This window comes from Haliaeetus leucocephalus, unplaced genomic scaffold (genome assembly GCF_000737465.1).
Source record: "Haliaeetus leucocephalus isolate CR32 unplaced genomic scaffold, Haliaeetus_leucocephalus-4.0 Scaffold251, whole genome shotgun sequence".
Lineage (NCBI taxonomy): Eukaryota > Metazoa > Chordata > Aves > Accipitriformes > Accipitridae > Haliaeetus > Haliaeetus leucocephalus.
Genome location: NW_010972687.1, coordinates 8,500,082 through 8,519,977, shown reverse-complemented (window position 1 = coordinate 8,519,977; position 19,896 = coordinate 8,500,082). Strand labels below are relative to the sequence as shown.

The following is a 19,896-nucleotide window of genomic DNA, read 5'->3' as shown; positions in this document are numbered from 1 at the left end:
CAGCCCCCACCCCCCACCCCCCTGAGCCTTCTCTTCTCCAGGATGAACAGTACTAACAGTACCCCCAGGGCAGTTTCTATATAGCTGTTTCCAGGCTTTGCAGCCCCAATCTGTACTGTTGCTGTTGCATAAAACAGTAGAGTAATTTGGCAGAAAATAAACCCCCTTGCATTCCAGCTTATCCTCAGATATCAGAGAGGCTAGGGGCAGCTAGATTTAGATTATGAGTGATATCCAATTTGGCACTATTAATCCAGTCACGTTCAACTGATTGAACTCTCATGATTACGAATTCACTAACAGAATGCTGCACTTTCAGCTTAGTTGTGCTCCATGGACTCACACAGCCAGACTTAGAGTTGGCGGCACCCAATGAGAAACTTTTACGGCTAGCTTAAAGAATAGTACAGTTTATTAAAGCAACAGATTTACAGGTTCTTATGGATTGCTGGTGATAAATACACTGTCTGCAAAAGCATGTGCAAACCTTAAATACAGCGCACAAAATCAAAAAGAAAAGCGATTCTAGAGAGAGAGAGAGATTACTAAGTAATCCGTATCTCACCCAAAGGTGTCCCTATGGGGGGGAAGGGAGGCTCAGCCCGTTGACTGATCCTAGGAGTCAGGGTTAGTCTGCGATGGTATCTTCCCTCACTTGCCTACAATGTTGCCTTCCCTAACATTCCCCCTTCCTTAGGCCATTTTTAGACAATTTTTACTTCAAGGTGGAGCTTGAGTGACTCTAGTCATACATACCTTTATTGTGATTGGTATAAAATTCTCTCGCTTCACTTTTAAAGGTATAGATTAACAAAAGTTCAGAGCACAAGCTCAGTGAGGGGGTAGTCACAACTTGGAGGCAGGTAGTCTTTGGGATGGAGGTGTGTTTTGGTATTATAATGATATTATAATGAGCATAGTTCACACAAAAGACAGCATTCTGTCGAAACATGACAGACTGTTGGCCCAGGGGGTGAAATATGCAGTTTATCAATACCATAGTTCCATGAAGTTCCCATTTCTGCAGTGATTCACAGAGCCTGGCCACGGAGTCTTCACCCCGTTCCACCCTCCATGCCAGTTTGCAGGTAATGTTGTCTAGGGAACCACTATGGAATGGATTCCTTGCATACCGGTTGCATTCCACCCTAAAAGCTTCTTCAATGTTATATCTTTCCTTAATCTGTGAACAGTGCTGTACCTTTAATACAGGTTGAATTTAGAAGTCACCTCCAGTAGTTATTCCACAGTTGTATGGGGTTGTTCCTCCCCAGGTGCAGAACTTTGCAATTCTCCTCACTGAACTTCATGAGGTTCCTGTCAGCCCATTTCTCCAGCCCATTGAGGTCCCTCTGGATAGCAGCACAAACCTCTAGTGTATCAGCCACTCCTCACAGTTTTGTGTTATCAGCAAACTTGCTGAGGGTACACTCTGCCCCATCATCCAGATCATTACTGGATGATTATCCATATTAATCAAAAATTAAGATGTTAAACAGGATCAGACCCAGTATTGACCCCTGGGGTACACTACTTGTTACTGGCCTCCAACTAGACTTTGTGCTGCTGATCACCACCCTCTGGGCCTGGCCATTCACCCAATTTTCAGTCCACCTCACTGTCTGTTCATCCAGACCATACGTCAACATCTTGTCTGTGAGGATCTTATGGGAGTCAATGTCAAAGGCCTTACTGAAGTTCAGGCAGACAATATCCACTGCTCTCCCCTTATCTACCAGGCCAGTCATTCCGTTGTAGAAGTTTATTAAATTGGTCAGGCATGACTTTGCCTAGGCAAATCCATGCTGACTACTCCTTATGATTTTCTTGTCCTTAGTATGCCTGGAAATGGTTTCCAGGATTAACTGTTCCATCACCTCTCTGGGGATTGAGATGACGCTGACTAACCTGTAGTTCCCTGGGGATTCTTTCTTTCCCTTCTTGAAGCTGAGGGTGACGTTTGGTTTCCTCCGGTCTTCAGGCATTTCTTCCAGTTGCCATGATTAATCAGAGATTATTGAGAGTGGCCTTGCAATGACATCAGCCAGCTCCCTCAGCACTCATGGGTGCATCCCATCAGGGCCCATGGACTTAGGTATGTCCCATTTGCAGAAGTATTCCCTGACCTGATCCTTTTCCACCAAGAGTACATCTTCCTCACTCCAGCCTTTCCCCCTGGTCTCTGGGACCTGGGATACCTGAAGGCCAGTCTTGCTAGTGAAGACTGAGGCAAAGAAGGCATTCAGTACCTTGGCCTTTTCTACATCCTGTATAAAGTTCCCCACCCCATTCAGCAGTGGGCCACATATTCCCTAGTCTTTCCTTTGCCATTTACAGTTTTATAGAATCCCTTCCTGTTACCCTTGACATTCCCCGCCAATTTGAACTCCAGGTGGGCTTTGGCTTTCCTAGCCATGCTTTCTTCTGCATGCTTGGAAGGTGTCTCATTATTCCTTCCAGGCTGCTTGTCCCTGCTTCCACCTTCTCTATACTTCTTTTTTTTCTTTGAGGTTTTTCCAGGAGCTGATTGTTCATCCACACCGGCCTCCTGGTATTTTTTATGACTTCTTGCTCACTGACATGAACTGCCCTTGAGGTTAAAGAAGTGATAGTTGGAGATCAACCAGTTTCTTGGCCCCTTAATTCTCCCAAGGCCTTATCCCATGGGACACTTTCAAGCACATTCCTGAAGAGGCCAAAGTCTGCTCTCCTGAAGTCCAGAGTTGTGATCTTGCTTTTTTACTCTGGTTCATCACCTCTTAGGATCCCAGACTCCACCATCTCACAGACACTGCAGCCAAGGCTGCCTTTGACCTTCACATCCCAGCAAGCCCTTGCTTGTTTGTGACTATGAGGTCCAGCAGAACACCTCTCCTAGCTGGTTTCTCTATCATTTCCATCAGGAAGTTTTCACTGATTTTCTCCAGGAAACTCCCAGATTTCTTATGCCCTGATGTCTTGTCCATCCAGCAGAAAATGGGGTGGCTGAAGTCCTCCACAAGGACCAGAACCTGCTAATGTGAGGCTGCTTCTAGCTGTGTGTAGCAGGCCTCATCCACTTGTTCTTCCTGATCAGATGGCCTATAGCAGTCATCCACTACAGTGTCACTGGTCTACTTGTTAATTCTTACTCATAAACCTGTTGGCTTCTCATCCACCCTCAGGGAGATCTTCATGCATTCCAGCTATTCTCTCACATAAAAGGCAGCTCCATGTCCTCATTTTTTCCAGGCTGTCCTTCCTAAAGAGCCTGAATCCTTCCATTGCAGCATAAGTCATCCCACCACATCCCCATGATTCCAACAAGATCACAGCCCTGCAAATGCACACAGATCTCTAATTCCTCATGTTTATTCCCTATGCTGTGTGCATGAGTGTGCAAGCACTTCAAAAAGGCACCTGAGCATGCTGATTTCCCAGAAACAGTCTGGGAGGTTTTCCCATGGTGGTGTCTTCTATGCACTTCCTTGCTTATATGCAAATGCTTGAGCCCTGTCTTGTGGATTTTGTTCCCTTTCACTCACATCGCTCCAGTCCTTTGTACGTCAAGACTGTCTACCACTCCTTCACAGAGCTGCTGGTAACTCTCTCCCTCTCCTGTCATTCCCAGTTTAAAGCTCTTCTTAACCAGGCCAGCCATCCTGCTGGCAAAGATACCTGTGCCCCACTACGTTACATGGATCCCCTCTTTCCCAAGCAGATATTAATCCTCAGACAGGGTCCCATGGTCATAGAAACCAAACCTAGCTGGTGACACCAGCTCAGCAACCAATTGTTAATATGTAGTCAACCCTTTCCCCTCACCAGCAGGATCGAAAGGAACACCGCCTGGGTCCCATAACCCTAGCTACCACCCCCAGAACTCTATAGTCACTTTTGATACTCTTGAGGTTGTCCCTGGTAGTATCACTCATGCCCACAGGGGAGAAGAGCAGGAGGCAATAGAGGGTGGGACAAGCTTCAGCAGCCTCTCCACAGCCTCCTGGATCCACAGTCCCAGGAAGCAGCAAAATTCTTTGGACAACAGGTTGGGTTGGCAGGTGAGTGCCTCAATCCCCTCCAGCAGAGAGCTGCCCACCACTACCACTCATCACTTCCTCCAGGTTATCCTGTGTGGTTCAGAGTTAGTCGTCCTGGGTGCTTTGCTTGAAAGCATACCCAACTTCTCCTCAGCTTTGAGGGCAGTAAAGCTGTCCACAGCTGCAAGGCTTCAGGTGGAGCAGGAGCCTTCCTGCTAGTTTGTGATGCGTCCTGGGATGAAACATGCAACTTGTTTTTAAGAAACCAAGGAATGGTTAAGTAGCAAATATCAGAGTATTAATTTAGTATCATACCTAGAGCATTAGGTGACAGACTGGCAGGAGAGAAAAGGGATATAAGTGAATGCCCTCAGGCAGGATATAGTATTTCACTGTTAAGAACTTCTAACCAGCATGCCAACACCTGTTATACACATCACACATACCAACTGCTAATTACTGCAACTGATTCAGAGACCACCCAGTTTAGAAGCTGATTGTCAGTACCAGGTAGCAAACAAGCTCTTGAAAATTGCATGCCTTTTTTTTTTTTAATTTGTAGAAGAGATTTCTAATATGAACTTCTGATTTTTAAATTGTTACATAAATGAGAGTGAAAGAAAAAGAAAGAGTAGGAAAGGAATAGACAGATGAAACAGAGTCCTGAAGTCTTTCCCCATTTACCCTGAGCCTGAAAGTTCCAGGTAGTTTGGCTTAATACAATATATAACCTTACACTAGTCCAAAGTAAGAGGAAAAGGAACTACAGGACATCTTCTGGGCCTAAGCAAGACATTCTAATATATGCAAAGCACACTTGTAGCATAAACACAGATACATCCCAATAATTTTCAACCATATCAAGTATTGTCAATGGTCACTTCAGTGCAACTAAAATACTATTGCTTTCTTTAAACCCTCATTCCTGAAATCATGTGCTACCTTAAAATACCAACACGTGCTTTGAGGTACAGCTTCCATAGCTATAGAGAAAGGAACCCTGGTGATATGGACCTCTTTAAAATGTAAAAACAAAACCAGATTTACATTAAAATAAATGAAAGGGTCAATCTCCTTTAGCTACCTGGTTGTATCAAGTGTTGCCACTCATGGTTCCTGCAGTTGCCAATGTCTAACCACTGAACTCACCTTCTCCTAATGCACTCAGAGCAGACAGCTGACCTGTGCTACCCCCCTGGGGCCAGGGCAGCACCACAAGAAACTTGGGATCAACTTATTTTCAAATATTTATGCTGACAGAAAGTTATACAGATACTAAAGATGACATATCATTGTAGTTTTTAAACCAGCAAACACAGAATAAGAATGAAACATTGAATAACCTTTCATGCTATTCATAAACCTGTAGGAAGTCTGAAAGAAATATGTTGTAGTGTTCTTCTGTGCAAAACACTGTAACTAGTGTACACACAAAAAATCTGACATGTCCCAGGCACAGACAGCAGCTTCAGTAGCTCAGAGGAGCACCACATGTATTTATTAGCTTAAGGCCCTACAGTGTAACACATTGTTTTTTCTAAACATATTATTTTATGTCATTACATAATACACATGTCCAAAGGCTGACTCAGCCTCAACTTTTCTGGACCTGTGTAAAGAATGATAAAGAAAATGTAAAGTTGTATATGTAAATCTGGATTCAAACATTGTTCTTGTATAGGTTAAGACTGATTTTTATGTCTCTAAGATTATATCCTTCCTTGCAGATCTATTCACCATGTTTTGACAGCTAATTTAATTACTTTATAAATGTCACTGTTGATTTTAGGAAAAGGCTGGAAGCATTACTGGAAAATTGAAGCTCTGAACATAGCAGAGGTAATATGTTTAAGAAGTAATTGCTTTTTAGATATAAAATGCATCTTTACTAATATTTTGCTGAACCTCAAATAGTTATGTTGCAGATGGCAACAAGAAAACAGAAAGTTCCAGGGGGAGGTAAGAGATAGTAATGATCCTTTTATATTAATGCCAGTTAGCACATAATGAAAACACTATGCAGATCCCCTATTTACACTAAGCAACACTCAGAGCTGTTAATGGACCAGTGAAGTGAAGAAGAGAACAATATGTAGGATAGAATATAGTTACAGTTGGAATCGGCTCAAGGAGCAGATTCAGCTATTGAAAAGAGAGGAGACTCTTCCTGAACTGCTCAACATATGGAAGGGTTACTCAAGAGGTGCATAACCAGAGTTATGCTGAGTTACAGTTCTTCTATTTATTAGGTCTAGTTCAAATGAGGCCTCAAAATCAGAAAAAAACTCCTATTTCCCAACTTCCTCCCATCCTCTATGGAGTAGACACTAATCTGTACAGAAATCTTTCACAGACCAGGCTACTGAAAGCAAGTCACATCGTCAAGAAAAAAGCATTCCCTGTTTATCATTTTGCTTGGTGCTTCCTTTGCAGAAAATAAACACAGTAAAACAGTTCCAATGGTTTGTAAAAACAGCGTGGGGAAAAAAAAAAGAACATATTGTCCAGTGTTAACTGTAAATTTTAAACCAATACCTGATGCAAGACTATGTTTTTCCTAGGTACTCATTAACTAAATTTCAGGTTATTTGTTTTCATTATAAGTTTATCTTCCTAGCTTATAGTTTGCTCTCCTTAAAACCAAGGCCAAAACAACGCAGAACAAGAAAAAGGAACACAATGAAAAGTAAATATCTGATTTACTTTTGCACATTGTGCCAGTGAGTGTTCTATAACACATATTTCAATTCCTCCCAGTCTAGCTGCTTTTGAATAGCAGCTACTTGCTAAGCAGAAGGAAAGTGTTGAGGTTTAGGAAGTGTAGTATTTGGCAGCTAGTCACAACCAATAAAAATGCTGTACACAACACATGTATTTTGCTAGTGCAGCTCAGAAGGAAAAACACATTGCTTTCCTTTAGGGATCTAAGTATCTGACTTCAGAAGTTTGAATATAGCATAAATTATCATTACTACACACAATTCCTTTAATTCATAAGATTATTTACTTTCAAAATTGAAAAAGAAAGTATGCAACATGCCAATAACAGAATTCTTGTCTCTGGAACTGCTGGGTTTTAGTTAAAGATAGTAGTTTAAAGTAAAATTACTAGTAAATCAAGTTAGGTAGAAAACCGATAAAATTAGACCAAATTCAAAAGGAGGCGTCTTTTGACAGAGAGACTTTGTACTGCAGTGGATGACACTAATAAAATTACATTTAACAGCATGCGATGAGTATGTTCTCACAGTATTTTTGCTCTGCAGGACATAGAAGTAGAACTTATATGTGGTTATGCTGAAATTAGAACTTTCCGTTATAGCTGACATTACCCACTGGCTCTCTTAGGCGTAATGGAAAGCGTCGTATATGTACACCATCTTCCCCTTAAAGAGAGGTACTTGACAAATTCTGTGACAAAAATAATCCTTTCTTTCTGTGGATGAAATTTTGGGAAGTAATGTTCTACAAGAGCTAGGAATAAAAGCTCTCAGCTCTGCAGGGAAGTGCTTGGGGATATTGGTGGATGAAAAATTGAGCATGAGCCAACAATGCGCACTTGCAGTCCAGAAAGCCAATCATATACTGCATCAAAAGAAGCATGGCCAGCAGGTCGACAGAAGTGATTCTCCCCCTCTATTCTTCTCTCAGGAGACCCCACATGGAGTAATGCATCCAGTTCTGTGGTCCCCAGTAAAAGAAAGACAGACCTGTTAGGGCAGGTCAAGAGGAGGGCCACAAAAATGGTCACAGGGCTGGAACACCTCTCCCATGAAGAAAGGCTGAGAGAGTTGGATTTGTTCAGCTTGGAGAAGTCTCCAGGGAGACCTTATTGCAGCTTTGCAATATATAAAGGGGGCTTATCAGAAAGATGGAGAAAGATTTTTTTACCAGGGCCTGTAGTGACAGGACAAAGGGTAACAGTTTTAAACCGAAATGGGATAGAATTAGATTGGACATAGGGAAGAATTTTTTTATGATGAGGGTGGTGAGACACTGGAACAGGTTTCCTAGTGAAATTGTGGATGCCCCATCATGGGAATTATTCAAGGTCAGGTTGGACGGGGCTTTGAAAAACCTGATCTACTGAAAGATGTCCCTCCCTGTGGCAGAGGGGTTGGGCTAGATGATCTTTGAAGGTCCTTTCCAACCAAAACCACCCTGTGATTCTATGAAAATTAGATTCACAGAGGTCCAAAGTCAAGTTGGGGACCACTAGTTTGATCCCCTGTATACCATTGACCTTGCATTTTCCATTTGCTTAACTGTTAGAGCAATTTTTTAAGGAAAATGTTAACCTGGACTTAAAAGATTGCTAGTGACTGAGACTTTTTCAGTGTTTTGTGAGTTGTCCCATGGTTACTCTTACTGAAAAACAGGCCCCTTATTTCTAGTTCAAATCTGTGAATTAAAGTTTTAGTCTTTTGCTTTATGTTTGTCTGCTGCAGTAAAAAATCCTGTTTCTAGACTGTGATTTTTCATTGATAAGCATTGACAGGCAAATGGACTTGTACTGTTCAATGAACTTAAAAATGCATGTTTTCTATTTATGCTATTGGTTTTCTTCTGAATGTTCCCCAGTTTATCTGCATCTTTCTTATCTGTGAACAGCAGAAATCTTTCAAGTAAGATTAGCAGCAATGCTAAATAAGTACTAATACAACTTCTCTATTCAAGTACCTTCTGTTTATATATCCAACAATTCTGACACTAGAATTTGCACTGGGAACTTTTGTTTAGTTAATTATGTTGGCACCCCTAGTTTTTCTTAAATTTACAACTCTCACAGTGGACATCTAGATTTTATAAACACAGCAGTTGTGATTTCCATTCCTATCATATTAGACTACAATAGAAGTCTAGAAATAGAGTTTGAAGCAATGCCAGATCTGATGTCTTATAGGAGTTTATTGCATCAATATCAATACCTAATCAACCAAATGCATAATTTCACTAAAAGAAAATTTGGTAGAGTAGTTTCAGAGTCTGATTTCTCTAAGCCCACTTTGACTGCCACTATTTTATCATATTTCAATATCTTTGTAATTAAAAAAAAATCAGATCTTCCACTATTCTGTTTCAGATCAATGTCAAGTTTTCTTGGAGTTTTTTAAAACTTTCTCTTTGTTCCAGGACTTGCTTAAAAGCAGCAGTAACACCTAGAGACCAACTCGAGAAGGTTTCGTTTTGGATAGTAATATAACTGCAGGAGTTTGTGACTGGAATAAATAACACATCTAGTATTTACAAATTCTCTTCTTTCAAAAGAGTGAATGCTAAAAAGGAAAGAAAATGTCAAAAGCAGTGTTCTTTTATATGGAAGTCTTGAGGAGCACATCCTTTGTTGCTTTGCTTTTTAAATATGACTGTCACTACTGTGCAAAACTGGACATAGCTCATCTATAATAAAAAAGCAAGATGTAAATGTAATTTCCTCTACCTGCACTCATAAATTTAGGACTATTTAAATTCTCTAATCTGAGTCTAATTTGAGTCTAAATTCTCAAAGTGTCAAGTCTTTTTAGATTAAAAAGTATTGATTTATTAAACAAAAAATATATGTAAATCTAGATTGCTGAAACTCTACAGTATGTATACTTACATAATTGTATATAAACAGATTATTAAATAGCAAGCAACATAACTTTTTATCAAGCAAACTCATTCTTATACAACTTTGAAAATTCCAATAAATGTCCACAAAATCCTGTAATCTGAAACCATTAGTAGAAAACCTTTATGATCATTTTGCTGATAGTATTTGTTCACGCTGCTTAGTCCTTAAAATCTTATTTAATACACTGCTATATTGTAAGACTGCTTAGCACAGAAGTTTCAGTCACATTGGTACTTGAATTTGCAAACAGGTAAAAGCTTATAATATGCTTGAATAAAGCAGCAGAATTGCTACAGTTTCTATATATAAAGTTGTTGAAATTTATCTAAACTGAAAATCCCGAGAGCAATTTCTCTGAAGACAAAAAGTAAATGCAAACAACTATATATGTGTTCATGCTTTAAATATTGTAAAGAACTAAATGTGTTATTTGGTCTTAAGAATACAATAGGCCACATTCATTTTCTAAATTAATCCTTCCCCTCTTATAAAATCAATTCTCTTTTTAAGATGATGATTTATGTTCCACTGTTTCAATTACAACGTACAATGTCTTCATCCTAAGGGCACCTTTGCCTGTGTATACTTTATTACAGTGACTATTTACTTTCACCAGGTCTATATGTAAATTAGTGGCTGTTGTTGTGGACTTGAAAATAAATACGTTGATTTAAAAGGTGAAACAGCATCTTATGCTTTTTGGTTTATGTGTAGTTACTGGGAGCTACTACAGTAACAATAAAAAAATTGTGACAATTTTGAAGTGCTTCTGGCCATCTATGGTTTCCAGTGTTTTCTATTCAGGTGGATAAAAATAGAGTTATTCTGATATTCATTAGTGCTGTAGAGTTTTTTGATCTTCAGAGCTGAAGACTGAGTAATACTTTTGTAGTGTAGGAAGGAGTAGAATCTGTGAAAAGAGAAAAATGAAATACATCTCAGAATTCAGTATTGTAATCCAGCACAAATAAATGGGGCCCTTAGCTAGAAACAACTAGATTTGGGTTTATTTCAAAGGTACTCTACAAGTGATCTCTGTGTTATCTTTCAGAAATTCTGCTGGCTAGTATTACACAGAAGCTATTCCTTCTCCGCTGTGCTTTTCAAAAGCAGGTGTTGGCATAATCTATAGCACAAGAGTTCAGAAGCAGGAAATCCAGGAGTGATCCATGATCCAACCTCATCATAAAAAGCATGGAAATAAGTTTTGTCTAGGAAGGCAGAAAAGTGTATCCCTGAGCTACTTTGCCCCAAAGGAGTATAAAGGTGGCCTATGCTTGACAGGGCCAAATGCAGGTTTCAGGCAGCCATTATCTTAGACTCCACATTTCACAAGTATGTAAATACAACTTCATCACTACATATTTCATGGGTATTGCTAAAGCTAAATTATGACCTCAGTTTTTCCTCCATTCTTTCTCCTTGTTTTAACCACTGTTGCTACTTTTATCAGAATCTGGCACTTTTAGAGCAGACTCCACTTTAAAATTAGACGGCTTGCATACTCAAGTGTGTAGCTTATGGACATTAAGGAGCAAAAGTCCAGTATCAGAACATGAAAAGTATTCTGTAGCCACATCTTGTGGCCTTACTTTACACTCCTCTTTTACCAGGTCTTGTGAGATCACTATACAGACCACTTACATGACATGCAAGAAATGAAAAGGTACAATAAGATTAATTCCACCAAAATTCATTTCTACACACAATCTCTCAGAGAGATTTAAACAGAGCCTATAGGCTATTTTGGCTCACAGAAAATTTTCCCTTTGTTTCCTAAAACATTTTACTAAACAAGACTCAAGGGATTGACAGTTACTTAATTATGGTAAATATAAGACAGAATAGCAAAACAAAGTAATATGTAAACTTTCACATGCTGTGCAATAAAGAAAAAAGCAGTGATTTTACTACAATAATTTTACAGTGGTTAAACAATTAGTACATTCATACAGATACACTATTAAAGAATGTTCTATCAATGCAAAAAGCATTTCACATATACACTGCATTTCTTTTTGAGGAGGAGAGGCACTTCTGCAGGAATTCAAAATCGCTAATGCTAGTCCCAAGACAGGTAAGTAAGCCTGGAGAATGAGGCTAATCATTGCATACATTATCATTGAATTGTATACATTTGTTCAATATCAAGTGTTTTAGTTAGGGCCCAAACTTTTAACAAAACACATTCGACATCTTCACTTTTAGTCTTATTTAACACCATAACAGACAATTACAGTTTAAGGGTATATTGCTTGTACTCGTAAAAATTAATGTTCCCAATGTATATCTGCATCTATATCCAAGACAGCAGGAAGTGTACTGTAACACATACCCCTTTCCTTTAGGTCTTCAATGTATGCCTTCATAAACTCTTTCTCAATTTGCTCCCGTTCACGTTCACTTTCTATAATTTCTTCTGTGTCTTCACATACAATAGTTTCAACCGGGCTGTCCCTGAGGCTTACAAATCTAGAGAGAGATTAACACAAGAATATATGCAACAGGCTTCTGAACATCACTGGCCAACATGAACAACATTGTAGAAGTTGCTACTACAGCCAGAAGGGCAAACAAAGAACATTTGCTCAATTTTTGTATTATGGTATTGTTAGGTTCCATTTATTATTAGAAATAAAGATCTCAGATGGCACCTTCTCTATACTCCACTTTCCATATAAAGGTGACTAGATTTATCTCTTTCTTTTTGCCTACTTACATAAATCATTCTTTGTAATAACAGATATATTTCTTTATTATGGAACTTCTGACAGACTACACTGTAATTTCACATCTGTTAATGAGAGGTATGAACTTAATCCTAACAACATTGCCTAGCAATCTGGAACTTTTCCAGTGTCACTTAGCAGACACATATCTCCATTTTTTGGTTGTTGTACTTCTCTTTCCAATGCATGACTGGACATGCATTATGTCGTATTTGCAAATTTCCTAAAGCTACACATTGCAGGTGAAAAACTAGATGGTTACATAAACAACTTACAAAATGTGCAAATATAGTTCACAGCATTCTGAAAATCTCTGACGATATTACCACTCCAAGAAGGAAAAAAATCAATAAAATTGTTACTTTCAAAAGAACAAATGTTCCAACAAATCATATGGGTTTTTAAAATCTCATAAATTTCTGTGAGTCTGTGGTCAGTTGACCTTGGCTGGCCAGGTGCCCACTGAGAAGCTCTCTCACTCCCCCTCCTCAGCAGGACAGGAAGCGAATATAAGATGAAAAGCTCACAGGCTGAGATAAAGATGACTTAATGAAGAAAAGCAAATGCAAAGCAAAGCAAAAAAAATTATTCTCTACTCTAATCAACAGGCGATGAGCTCCTATGACCAAGTCTACACAGGAATAGCAGTTTAGGCATACAGACACACAGTGTAGGGAACTGGCAGATGAAAACCAGAAAGCTTCAACCCCTCTGCAATTTCGAATCTTGCTAGTGCATCCTTAAGGATTCTGATATAAATTGGGTCAGAATTTGACCACCAGGTATGGTAGAAACTGATGCTTGTAAAAGTGTTTCTTTTGGGTGCATCTACCATATCTTCTTAAGAACATATTCCTTTCTCTCTCACTTTTACTTACTTTAATCCTGTGGTTGACTCACAGACAGCTGTAGGTATCTCAACCAGGTCATCGCCACTGACAACTAGCAAACTGAGGTTTGGCATGTTGACCAGAGCTCGTGGAAGGTAAGTCAACTTGTTTTTCTGTAGAAGAAGCGTCTGCAGTTGATCTAACCTGTAAAAATGTAAAAGATAAAGATAATGTAAAATATTTATCTCAGGCAGGAACATCTATCCAAAATAGTGATACATACTTAATCTTGTATAAAAAAAGAACAATTACATGCACCACCTTTGGCTTCTCAAAAATTACTTATACCACACTTTCACAAACTGTCATCAACTTTAATGGAAATTTCCAATTATGGTACAATATTATAGATATTACTAGCATACCTCTGACATGTACTCAGAAGCATGGCCAATATAAAATGTTACAAAAATTACTGTGCTTTCATACAGAAGATGTTGACAGATTATGATATAAAGCCTCAACATGTGTATCCCAGAACTAATGAAAAATGTGGGTCACCAGCTTACACCTTTGCCCATATGCTGGTTTCTATGAACCAGATACATCCGTGCTAGGCAGTATATGCCCATCTATTGTATTTCACTAGTAATTAGTACTGTGGGGACCAAGAGAAAGACCAGCTCCTGGTCATATGACTTTTGCAAGTTGTCCCACTGAAATCAATTTAATGACAATGTTTTGTGGAGGAAGGCATTGGGCTTCTTTTGCTTTATTTCCCCTGGCTTTTCCTAATTCAGTAGTAATTTGTGGCTGTGCATTTATTCCTTGGAGTAGATAGAAGACAAAAAGCATAGCAAACTGATGAAACAAGTTTACCTCATTTGACCAGAAGGGTCCATTCTTAAAACACTGTTGCAGGCTATTGTTTATCAGGCCCATATGGTTTGTTTGAATTTAGGGAAAGATATTAAGTAAGGCTTCAGTTTACTGCCAACTCATCTTTTTTAATCACAGACTTCATGGTAGTTCACTGAGGTTCTTCGACACCGCAGGCATTGAAATCATGAGTCTGAATAAGAGTACCAGTTTACGGGGGAGGGGGGGCGTATCCTGACATTTTCTAGCCTTCAGAACGCACATGAGCCCAAGGGATCTCAAAATTCAAAACTCAGAGACAAACAAAGAAAGTCTTATTTTGTGGTATCTGCTTTTGATGCTTTAGTGTTGAGGCTGGCAACCCAATACAAAATGGAGAAGATGAAATGTAGAAAAGGAATATTTTGGAGATAGATAAATATATATAGGTTACAGGGAAAAAATGACCCTTAAGTTGAGTGTGTATCCTTCCATAAAATAAAAATATCTTCTTAGAAGCTCTTTGAAGTTAATCAAATTTCTGCTTAGGTCCCCTGGAAAAAAATGGCAGGTTTATACTATTGTGGCTAGAGCATGTGAATTACATAAATTAAGACTTCAGCCCTGCTGTCAGAGAAATCTGTGATTACACAATGTCCCAGAAAAGTCTTTTTGCCCAACAACAAAGGTCTTGTGAAAGTTAAGATTGAATAAGTTTTCTGTGAAGTCTCTTCTGACTCAGGGATCTCTATTCCCAGATCAATAAATAATCCACATTTTTTTAAATAAACTTCAGTTAATATGTGTTTTGGTTTACTTATGGCTATGTAAAGTTTTGTAAACCAAGTTATAACAGGATTCCAGAATGAATAAATAGGCCTAGGGATAATAAAAGTGCTTTCTCAGCCTAGTAAGTCCCATTAAAGGGATCAGTCCCATTAAAATGAGTTCTAGTGGATCTCTAAAATGAGAGAGTGAGTATATGTGTGCACATGCATATATACTTTGGAGTAGGAAGGGAGGATTGTAAGTGTTTTTTTTTTAATCTTACCAATATTTTTCTGCTTTACTGACAGTTTTTCAGGTTCTTTCAGTAACTTAAATATGCTTTAGTTCATGTTTCCCTCCACCCCTTCTACCCTCCAGATTGATAGTGCTGATAACTCCATATGGTGAGTCGTCTTTGCTGGAACTGGGGCAGAGTATGCCCCATGAACTTCCCAAAGAGCAATGCCTGGATATAATGACAAATTATCATGAATACAGCAGAAAATTTAATTAGTTAACAGAACAGTAGAGGCACTGACTGTGCAATCTGCCATCAATGAGCTAAAAAATGTAGTTTCTCTTCTCTGACCTAGTCCATCAATAATAACAGTAAAGTTTACATGCAAAACTATCTGATGCATATCCAAATGTAATTTTTTCATGTGATTTTTCATTAATGGTGTCCCTTGGAACCTTGTTACTTTCTACATTTTCTTTATAGTTCACAAGCCTGTCAATGAATTAAAACATAAACTACCTGTCTATGTCTTCTGGGAGATCTTTCAGGTTGTTGCTGCTAATATCCAGCCACTGCAAATTAGACATCCGGAGTACACAGATTGGAATAGAATGGAACTTGTTTGCTGACATGTCCACAACTGTGACTTGTTTCAGGTTACTTAGCTAGAAAGAAGTGGTGCTTTATTTTAGTTATGTTTTGCAGATACAAGAAGATATTTCATTCATCAAACATTCTTATTCCTCTCAAAGCACTTAGAAAAATAAGAATTGAATGATATTTTTACTCAATTTTTTGCCAGCCTTATCACTTAGTCACATTTTATAGGAAAAAGGATTTCAGAAATAACTACGTCCCAAAGTGTTCATCACCTTTCTAACACTGTCATGGTATTAAATGAAATTTTTTTCTAATAAAACCTATAGTTTCAGATGCCACCAAGGCTGCAACCAGACAATGACTTAGTTCCTTCCTAAGTTACATATGAACTAAGGTCTGAAGTGACAAAACACAGTTTTGATAATGTATAGAATCCAGGTTACCATCCTCAAAATCAGAGATTTTATAACTCCCATCAAAAATACATAGATTTCCTTTGCTATAACTCTGTTATGCACTGAAAGTATATTGCTACGAGACCCTTAGAAAATGAAATTGCCAATTTAAACCAACAGAAAATTTGGTCCAATATTTTTCAAAGATCTTCAAAAATACATCTTTCATACTGCAAACTAAATATATAAGGTGCACTAGAGCTTTTTATTTGAATACTTTTCAAAGGAATTACATTTTTAAGTAATAAACCTTTAGCGCAATGAAGGTTAACTACAAATGTAAAATACACCTGTTAAAGAAATAAATGTGTTAAATAAAGCTCTCTGTGTACTGAATCAATTATTCACACTACCAGTGTTCATAAAACCATGCAGCTAGCTAAAGTGAATGTCAAAGGAGTATAAATGTTAAGCAAAAAAATTACTTTAGTATTGAAACTATGTCTCTGAGCTTCTAGTCATATGTCACCATCATAATCTAGGTCTGTAGATCCTGATACAGAAAAGAAAGTAGCAAAAAAATTTTGTTGGTCTTTGCCTGAACATTTCTTAGAATGTAGAAAATAATTAGGAACCAAAAACCCCAAACCAAACATATTTTCCACTTCCAAAGTGAGCAAAATGCAAGCAACGGCATCAATTATGAAAAAAAATCAGAAAGTAATAAAATACATTCTGAGAAAGATTTTTTAATTATCTTTTATTAAGACTCAAGTTATGTTTTGTTATATTTTATGGCCAAACTTCTTCTTACTGCAGTACTGCCAGACTTTCATCTTAATTTGACTCGTGCCATTTAAAATATTCACATTCACAACTTGGTGCTGTGTCAGAGCCAGTTTGGTTTGGGATTTTTTTGGTGGTGGGTTTTTTGTTTGTGGGTATGGGGTTTTTGTTTGTGGGTATGGGGTTTTTGTTTGGTCAGGAGTTATAACATCATATTGTTGCCAGACCTTAAAAAATTTGGGGCAACGTTTTCAGGCAGATTTACTGAAGTTATCTTATTACAAATGACTACACAATGAAGTTTACCTTTCTAAAACATAATAGAGGTTCAGAGTTTCTCAAGTCAAAGATATAATTTCTGAATCTGCATTAAAACAGCCTTGGTGAGGCATTACCATGGAAATGTCTCACTCCTGATTCAGAACAGGCAAGCACACATTTTATTCTGACACATCTCACTTCCAAACCATTTTGTCGTTTTGAGGACTGACTACTAGCAATGAACTCTCACTCCTATATTGTAAATTTTCTAGATACTGAATCTTTTTTCCAACAAAACAGAACCTTCCTTTGAACAAGGAAAGCAGAGTGTCTCTTCTAGATCGTAGCAATGAGCGAATAGAGAAAATAATTGGCACCATCTTTACACTGCATTTACTTTGTGGCTTCAAATTATTGTCACAATTCCAAATCCCAAGCAAATATTTCAAGTTTCTTTTTACTCAGAACAATTTGCTAAAACTGCTGATACATTTCTTTCAACAAACTCTGCCAAAAGAGTTCTCAAACTGTGCCCAAAGAAGAAAAGCCACAGTCTCCAAACACCAAGCAGCAGGTTATTTTAAAATAGACATCACTGTTCACCCAAGTTCCTAAACACTTTGCTTTCACATGCAGTCACCTGTCATGCTGAAACAACTTGGTAATGTTAACATTAAGTGGTAAAATGGTATTTCTTTAACAGTAGTAACTAGTTTTATAGGTTTTCCTGAAAGTGTTTTATTGTGTTAAATATTAAAAGTAACATTAATATAGCAGTATTTTTTTAAATAAACAATGTTTCTGCCTTTTTTTATATAGTATTGAAAATAGATTGGTTTAATACTTGATTAGATGAGAATCTACATTTTTCAGAAGTTTGTACTCCCATAAAAATGTACCAAAAAAAATATAAGGCTATGGACTCTCTTGATATAAAGTTTGGTTCAGCATGCCACAGAATATATGGAGCCATGATTATATTGTGTAAGCTGCAAGCCCTCAGTACTTGTTCTTTTAGGGTAATATTTAACAAAACCTGTCCATTTTCTATAGTATGTTGAAGCCTAATGGAGTTTTTATTTAATCTGTCTCTGATATGTTACCAACAAACATCTATGATATACGATGCATTGGAAATTATGGCACCTATGTGTTATATTTTCTAAAGAAAACCCTGTGTATTTTATTTCTTCTTGAAGGACTGATGGATTTTTGCACCTTTTATAACATTTCATTTTCAAACAAGCATGGTTCCCTTATCATTTTTACATAATAATTTATTTTTGCGTGATGTTGATTTTTGCTATTTTCCTCTGTTATATGACTTTGAATCAATCAATCTATAGGCTTTATGCAAGTTCCATTTTAAAAAATAGTTATATTTGATAGTCTAGCTGCCTGGACCCACTTATTGTGGTCCTTATGTTCAATCACTGTTGTCATTTTTATTTGACAAACTGCCCCATTTTGCTTATCTTAATAATTTTGTTCATAGAAATAATCCAGATAACATTGTAGAACTCCACTGCTTCTTTTTCCCTCTGACAGGGGAACCTTCAGTTGAATGAAAAGGACATCATGTCCTGGGCTGAACAAGTTTTTTGATTAATGGGTGTGGTTTTAATTCCTGCCTGCTTTTCCTATGAAAGGGATTTACTGATAAGGTTGCATGCAAGTTTACCATAAGTTGCCTACTACTTAAAGCCAGCAAATGAAAAGGTGTAAAGTCATGTCAAGCCTTACCACAAAAATACTGTCTTTTTCAATTACATGTAAACATTCTGAGACAGAAACAACATCCAATCAAATTCAATGTATGACAAGACATACAAAGGATTAACCCGGAAATGTCTATCAATCCACTACAAATGTGCTTTTGCCCAGAAATTTTAGACTCAGTGAATTCAAAAAAATTTGTACCACTTCAGTAAGATCAGGTTATCACATATGTTGTCTCCTAAAACACACAGATTGGAACTCAGCATTTCATTAGCTTGCTGAGAGCAGTACGGTGTACATGACAAAGGAGCACCCTAGGTGCAAACTGCACTGTTGCCCACTTAGCTCTCAGGCATTCAAACTAAAACCCCAGCTTTTCTTTCACAGAACTGTAAGTGTAACCTCTTCTATAATCTCGTTGACACTCCTGGAGAGACGTACCAATTAAAGAAACAGGGTACAAGCATCTCTAGAGGCGGAAGATATCTTTCATGAAGACACACTTGTATATTTATAGCCCAGTCCACCATCGGACTTCCAAACTGTACTCTTAAACTTGAGGAGGCAAAGGCTTTTAACAGTCAACCCCACGCTTAGTAACAGGGTACTCATTCACATATTTTGTGACAAAACCCTCTGAAGCCTAAAAATGCATGACTTCAAACAGCACTTCATTTGGTCGTAACATGATAAGCTAAATCCAAGAAATGTATGTGGAAGCATATCTTCACCCAAATGGCATTATTCAGATTTTGCAATGCTAAAATCCTAAATCTTTTGCAGAGTTAATCCACAAACAGACGCTGTTATTCTGATGCCAGACTGTTTACTTTGAAGTTTAACATTATCCCCTTTCATCTTTGGAACATTATCATCATTCAAACACCTAATGTTTAAAGTCTAATAGAGTAATTATAGCTATGATGATCTAAGCATAAAAAGTTCGTAGAAAGGGACTTTGCTTTTTATTAGAGCATTTTTTTGTATACACAAACCTTTCATGAGGTCTGCAAAGAATGAGAAAGCTGGCTGCATATGCAATATTCACAAAAATATCAGGTATTGATCATTCACAG

General features: G+C 37.8%; 1 protein-coding gene across 1 annotated transcript in view; it reads right to left on the bottom strand.

Moving 5' to 3' along the window:
• Positions 1-10,496: 10,496 nt before the first annotated feature.
• Positions 10,497-19,896, bottom strand: part of LRRC2 (leucine rich repeat containing 2) — a 54,803-nt gene continuing 45,403 nt past the window's right edge. The window contains exons 5-8 of the mRNA XM_010568687.1: positions 15,579-15,724; positions 13,244-13,399; positions 11,972-12,108; positions 10,497-10,546 (exon numbers count right to left, since the gene is read on the bottom strand). Coding sequence (XP_010566989.1) covers positions 10,497-10,546; positions 11,972-12,108; positions 13,244-13,399; positions 15,579-15,724 — 489 coding nt within the window. The remainder of the gene's footprint in view (positions 10,547-11,971; positions 12,109-13,243; positions 13,400-15,578; positions 15,725-19,896) is intronic.